Source organism: Phycodurus eques, chromosome 6 (assembly GCF_024500275.1).
Source record: "Phycodurus eques isolate BA_2022a chromosome 6, UOR_Pequ_1.1, whole genome shotgun sequence".
Classification (NCBI taxonomy): Eukaryota; Metazoa; Chordata; class Actinopteri; order Syngnathiformes; family Syngnathidae; genus Phycodurus; species Phycodurus eques.
The window spans coordinates 11756955-11764262 of NC_084530.1; the positions used below are offsets into that span (position 1 = coordinate 11756955).

The 7308-nt window shown below is 42.5% G+C and overlaps 1 protein-coding gene across 1 annotated transcript; it reads left to right on the plus strand.

Moving 5' to 3' along the window:
• The first annotated feature begins 445 nt into the window (after nucleotides 1-445).
• On the plus strand, nucleotides 446-1915 carry adra2c (adrenoceptor alpha 2C). The gene has a single exon (XM_061679830.1). It carries the CDS (start codon nucleotides 446-448, stop codon nucleotides 1790-1792), a length of 1347 nt encoding a protein of 448 aa, XP_061535814.1. The 3' UTR covers nucleotides 1793-1915.
• Nucleotides 1916-7308: the final 5393 nt, after the last annotated feature.

Genomic DNA, 7308 nt, shown 5'->3' on the forward strand with positions numbered 1-7308 from the left:
CGCTGGGTTGGAGAGGTTCCCTCCTTTCTCGTTGTGTTTTAAAAAAAATGACGTGGTTGTTTCACGCCCTCTCAGCCTCAAATGTTCCGCGGAGGAGAGGGAGGAGGAGCTGGAGGAGGGGGAGGAGGGGGAAGAGGAGGAGGAAAGATGCAGGAGCAAGCAGGAGGAAAGAGAACATGCTTAGACGGGTGTCTGCTTTCTAACCACGGACACTGAGCTGCGGAGCATCCTGCACACATTTGGAATTAACAGTTTTATTACCACCTCTCACTCTCTTTCTGATTTTGTTTGGATTTCAGAAGAGATTTGCAGGATGTAGAAGACGAGCGAGTGGAAAGAAAAGAAAAAAGACATGCTGGATGTATTTTTTTACTGTCAAGTCATAATGTGACATTGCTTCACATTACGCATGTGACATTTTAGGAGAGATCAACTCTACGCCAACATGGATTTCTTGAATGTCTCCTCTTTAGAGGAAGGGACTGAGGCAGACAACATCTCCACTAACAACACCTCTCACAGCAAGTACACCCCTCTCGCCATCTGGGGTCTAGCTGGACTTGTCAGTTTTCTAATCCTGTTTACCATAGTGGGCAATGTCTTGGTTGTTATCGCCGTTTTAACAAGCAGAGCTCTGAAACCTCCCCAGAATCTGTTTCTGGTGTCTCTGGCTAGTGCAGACATACTGGTGGCCACCCTGGTCATGCCCTTTTCTCTGGCGAATGAACTTATGGGTTACTGGCTTTTTGGTAAGATTTGGTGTGACATCTACTTGGCTCTTGATGTTTTATTTTGCACCTCTTCTATTGTGCACCTCTGCGCCATTAGTTTGGACCGCTACTGGTCAGTGACGCAGGCGGTAGAGTACAACTTGAAGAGAACGCCCAAAAGAGTCAAAGGGATGATTGTGGTGGTGTGGCTGATCTCAGCGGTTATCTCCTTCCCACCACTGATATCAATGGACAGGAGCAACAATGAGACAACCCCTCAGTGCATTATAAATGATGAGACCTGGTACATCCTCTACTCCAGCATTGGGTCCTTCTTTGCTCCTTGTGTCATCATGATTCTGGTCTATATTCGGATCTACCAAGTGGCAAAGACCAGGACCAGAACCATGTCAGAGAAGAAAAGGGATGTGGATTCGCCACAGGAGAACGGCCAAGCTGACACGAGCAAAGCTGGTTCATTTAAGTCTCAAAGGGGTGGGAGTGTTAAAGAGCAGGAGTGTGAAAACGGCCATTGCAAAGAGCACACAGCTAGCACTTCCTTGACAAACACTTCTAAAACTCCACACATCGACCACCATGATGATTTTGAGGACAGCAGTTCATCAGATGAGAAGCCCAAAAAAAGCTCCACATCGTCCAAACATCACCACGATGACCGAAAAGACAGGAAGTCCAGCAGGAAAAGCAGCTCAGCCTCGAAATTCTCCAGTAGGAAGTCGTGTGCCAGTTCCAAGTCCATAGAGCTGTTCTCGTCTCGCCGCAAACGCAGAAGCACAGTTAATAGGAAGAAAGTTTCCGCAGCACGAGAAAAACGCTTTACATTTGTCCTGGCTGTGGTCATGGGGGTTTTTGTTTTGTGTTGGTTCCCGTTTTTCTTCTCGTACAGCCTGTATGGAATCTGCAGGGAGATGTGCAAGATCCCAGAGACCCTCTTCAAGTTTTTCTTTTGGATCGGCTACTGTAACAGCTCTTTAAACCCAGTCATCTACACCATCTTCAACCAAGACTTTCGTAGGGCTTTCCAGAAGATTCTCTGTAAGTCTTGGAAACGCTCATTCTGATGGACTTTAACAGACATTTCGTAAGCCAGATTCCCATTTAAGCAGTTCTAAGTTGTAGAGAAAAGTGCGGGCCTGGTGAGTCTTTGCACCTTTTACTGTCAGGGATTGTGCTTGAAATGAAGGGAGGGGAACGGATCAAAGGCCTAAACTGAAAGTGCAAGAAAATGCTTGGCTTTTATTCACAGCAGAAGCTTAGATTAAATGCCAGGCAGCTTTTTACACTCAAATATTTGCTCCAACTAAACCACTGACATTGATTTACACTCCCTTCATTGAAGTATCATAAAAAGACTCATAACAGCCACTGTGATGCACACACAGCACGATAGTTGCACCAGATGAACTGTTCAGGAGACGAAGGGTTTATTGAGACACTTTATTCACGTGATCATTGAACATGATGCCAAGACCTTGACAATCTCCTACTGTTATAAATAAAAAAATAGGGCATCTATCTTCTATGGCTCTTAATCTGTTTTTCTTGACCTTGCTACTATGTTTCACTCAATATAAGGACCAATGGGACAAAGGGGCTCCTTGCTCACTGTTACAGTGGCAAAAATGATAAAAATCTATATATGAAATCTGCCTCAGTGGGAGGTTCCTCCCTGTTCATACTGAGAATGAAGAGGCAACCTTTCATCAGGATATGTGGCATTTTTTTGTGAGAAATCTGCAGATTTGGTGGAATGGTAGGCTCTGTGGCACAGTAGGATAAGGCATCCCTTTGCAGGACATCTGTCTGGAACTATCTATTGCGTCTGAAACAATGGATGGATCACTGCCCCCCTGCTGCGGCACATGGACATGCACTGAGACTCCCACTATGAGTGTGAAAAAATTGTCACGTGGAGGAGAAAGGGGTGACTGAAAGTGTATAATGTGGAACTATGTTGTTCAAGAGTGTTAATCCCCACTGCCACTCAATGTATGTTTGTGTGTGTGTGTGTGTGTGTGTGTGTGTGTGTGTGTGTGTGTCCGCGTGTGTGTGCGTGTGCATTTGTGTTGTGTAAGCCTGAATTTGGCAAGCGGACCGATCCTCTCTGCTCAAGTGTCTTTCTGTCCTCATTCATTTGGCGGACTTTACCTTTTCCACAACCCCACCAAAGTCAGACACATTAAAAAGCTCTTCCATATGATTTTTGCTCACTTTTATCATCTGTTGCTGGCACACACACATAGGAATGTACATTAGACACTCTTCTCATTTAAAATATTTTCATCTTAACATGTCAGTCATTTACAGCCAAGAGGTTAAATGTTTATTTTCCGTTGTAAATATGTGGAAACAGTACAATATACAATATATTTGTGTGGTGCCTCATTATCACACACATATTGCTATGATCAACAACAATGTTTGTATTATGATCAATGCTCTCATGGATTTTCACAGCACAGCAAACTGTCTTTTTCTAATGTTTCAGAAGAAAAACAAGAACAAGTGTTTACTTCTCTGCTTTGAGCACATTCTAACAGATCAAATAAATGTTTCAAGTGTGTAACTGGCTCTTCATGTTTACAATTCTTTGCCAATACGGTTTTGGTAAGTGTTATTTCTGCTGTTTGTAGTATGAGTCCTAGCATAACGTTTTATTTTGCCGATGGCTCGTCAAAGTGGCCCAGATGTGCAGCGGTATGGAGTCAAAAAACAGCCACTATTCAGGGTGTAATAGTTCACAGAAGTCACGGGGCTACGGTTCAGTATGAGTTTGGTACAACAGGAAAAAGCAACAAAAAGTCCCAATTGCATAATTCTAGGTTTCTTTCCATTTATTTTCAGGGTGCTAGGGTCACAGGCGTGATGGAGCTTATCCCAGCTATCTTCGGTGAAAACTCTATCAGCTGCCACTGACTTCTACTTTGGAACATCTGTGTCTGTGGGTTTATTACATACGCTAAACAAAGTTATGACTCTTCTGACACCATGAAGAAAATGAAAACATAGCGTTGCCTTAAGACCGATGGTCTCTATTGCACCAGTTATGATCTTAACTGCAGCTAGTCCGTGGTGGCTGGTCAGCAACCTTAGCTTTTAGTAATGTACATGTGTGTAGTGCTGTGATTCAGTCACAGGTCAGATGTGGGTGAGATTTTGTTGAGTAGTAGCTTACATAAATTACCAGTGACCGAGACAAGGTTTAATACACCCCCCTATATTATCTGCCTGTCTTGTGGCTTTTTATTTATCCCTGAAAGCTGAGTGGAGTCACGTCAGTGACCGGGCAGAATAGATTCTGTCATCAGTGTCGCACCCTTGCCAAAAGTGTTTATAGCATGCTGTGTCAGCAGGTCACTTCTAGACGCCGCTAGCACTTCTGATAGCTGCAGTGCTGCAAATGAGAAAGAGAACCCATCAAATGTCCAGTTCCTGGTAAATGGCCAGATTGATAACCAGCTCCATGAAGATAGGCCTTGAAATAAGATGACCAGAAAAGAGTTTTATAATTGTACTTTTATCGCATCATTCTATGAGAAAACTACTACAACTACCTGATTGAGTATATCCAGCCATTGATTTTCTGTAAGAGTCGCAGGTGAGCTGGAGCCTATCCCAACTGACTTTGGGTGCGAGGCAGTACTTCCTGAACTGGTCACCAGTCAATCGCAGGGCAGTGAGGCCACATCTGGAAAACAACCTTTGACACTCAAATTCACACATGTTCAATTTGGAGTCTTCAATTCACAAAAGAAACATGTTTTTGGAAAGTGGGAGTAAGCCGAAGCGCCTGAAGAAAACCCACACGAGAATGAAGAGAACATGCAAACTCCACAGAGGAAGGCCGCAGCACAGGTTTGACGCATCATAACTTAGAACTGTGAGGCAGGTGTACTAACCACTCATCCACCACTCCCCCTTCATTGAGTATATCTATCCATCCACTTTCTATACTGTTTAGGGTCTCGGGGAGCTGGAGCCTATCTCAGCTAACATTAGGCAAATGGAAAATTAAATTATTGCTCGGGGGGCTGCGGTCCAGTGCCCTTGACCCTCTCTTTGGGGCTGCGGGACCACCGTGGGTGCTGGGGACTGGGTGATGTCCCCCCGACTGGATCCAACACGGGACGAGCACGCTGGACTGGCTCCCCTTGTGGGTGGGTGGGGCCAAACCCACCTTTCCTCAGTGTGCCAACTTGATGCTTTTTGAAAATAACAAATTTTGCCCTCAAATCTGTTTTATTTTGACAATACTTGTTCTTTTATTTATATTGTATATTACTGCTTCACCTCAAATGTATTACAGCTGAACAAGATTTATTGTCTTCAAGCTAGTCAGATGTAGCTGCACAGTTACAGAAAATTGAGCGGCACAAATTGAATTAGTCCCAAAGCCTAACTTCACTCCATACATACACTGTACATACATACAGTACATACATGCATACATACATACATATACTGAACAAAAATATAACTGCAACCTTTTTGTTTTTGCTCCTGTTTTTCGTGAGCTGGACTCAAAGATCTCAAACATTTTCTACATACACAAAAGGCCATTTCCTTCAAATATTGTTCACAAATCTGTCTAAATCTGTGTTAGTGAGCCTTTCTCCTTTGTCGAGATAATCCATCCCACCTCACAGGTGTGGCATATCAAGATGCTGATTATTGCACAGGTGTGCGTAATTTTTGTTCAGTATGCATACATACTTACAAATAACAGAAGGTCAAGTTTAATTTTTGGGGGACAGCCACTATTCTGAAAGTAGCAAAATGACAGGAAGGCACAGATATGATGATAATCACGTTGGGAGGAAAACTAAATCAAACAAAATGACAGGGTGGAATCCGATGATCAATCACATAAGCAATGACGCCCACACCTCATCAGGACAACTGGACAGAGTACATTATCAACAGGGAAATGAAGGGGAAGAGAGGTGTGGGTGCTTGAAGCTAAGCTAAACATCAAGTTGTGGTAAGACAATGTTTTATTCTGCTGTCATCTGGATGAGAAGAGTCATGCAACTACAAAGCTCTTAAAGCTGGGAGGAGGTGGATGAGGTGATGCTGATTCTGACTACGAAATTATATTCTATTAGCTGATAATGCGGTATGGATCTAATAAACAAATTAACAAATGAAGCAACACTTGTTCTTGAGTTATGGCAGTGATAACGTCAACACAGCCTCACATCCTTTACAATTCCCTCATCTTCCCTTCCTCCCTCACACGTCAGAAGCAATTTCAGCAGATTTGCACGAGTGCTCAGTGGGCGAGAAGTGGCAAATCAAGGCAGGCTGCATGGCAAAGTATCTCATTTTGTCCACTGTGTGACTGTATATATAAATATACTGTAAGAGGTTACATTTATTAGATATTATGCAAAATGATTTTCTGGTTCTGGATTGTTGTCTTTCTTCTTATGAAGTAAAATAAAACTGGTTTGAATGGGTTTGTGGCAATTTATGTATGTTCAGAGATTCCCACAAATTCACTAAATGAAAATATTTTTCAAGTAAATCATAGAGACACTCAACAATTATTCAATCCGTTCAATTGAAAAGTTGTTTCATCTGTAGCACCTTTAGAAATATATTTCGTGAGAAAAATGCTGACGTGTTAAATACTTATTTCAGCTGCTATACTTGTCTACCCACCATTCAGTGTTTTGTAACCGGCTGATATCTTCACCATCAGACTTGTCGCTGTTTCCAACAACTTCAATTGCACCTTCACCATTGTCAGCCGTCTCGTATGGCTCAAACCGGTAGGGACATAACATATTATCATCATCATTGCTCTCAGTACCACATTCGGTTTCGATTTCAACTGAAGTATCGCTGATTTCAAGGCTGAAGTCACTGGCGCAGTTTTCCTTGTGTTTGCCAATGCTTGTTTACAAGCGACGCCCACCGCTCCCTCTGGTGAAAGCATTCAGCCGCTGACATCACAATATGGCATCCACATTTCGAGGTGGCTTTTTGAATGCCCAGACGGTGATTTATTTATTATCAGCAGACTCGACGAATGAATACCATGTGAATTCCATCCATCCATTTTCTGAACCGCTTCTCCTCACTAGGGTCGCGGGCATGCTGGAGCCTATCCCAGCTATCATCGGGCAGGAGGCGGGTTACACCCTGAACTGGTTGCCAGCCAATCGCATACCATGTGAATTTTTTTTTTTTTTAACTATGTACTCCAGCATGTGGAATTTTTTTTTTAACTCTGTATCACTGAGTTTATAGGAAGCCATCTCATCTCCACTATTTGTAAAAATATGTTTAGAACCCAGAAGCAACAATTTACCCCTAAAAGATGTCTGGTTGTTTTCTTCTTTTTTTTCCTTTTAGTTTTTCTTATTGTATTGGTCTTTTTGTAAAATACACACACACAAACAAAAAACATTTGTTCTTGACATTATTTTTAACATACTGTATATTTGAGCCATGCTACTCATAACTAACCAAACAATGTGTTTAATATTTCCTTGAAATTTTCCCCTACAAACAAGGGAAATATGACTTTTGCTGTTAAAGGTCTCACTCTGTTCACAGGACCTCACCTAAG

Coding starts and splice junctions, on each gene's coding strand:
- adra2c (XM_061679830.1), top strand. CDS start 446: ATGGATTTCTTGAATGTCTCCTCTTTAGAGGAAGGGACTGAGGCAGAC.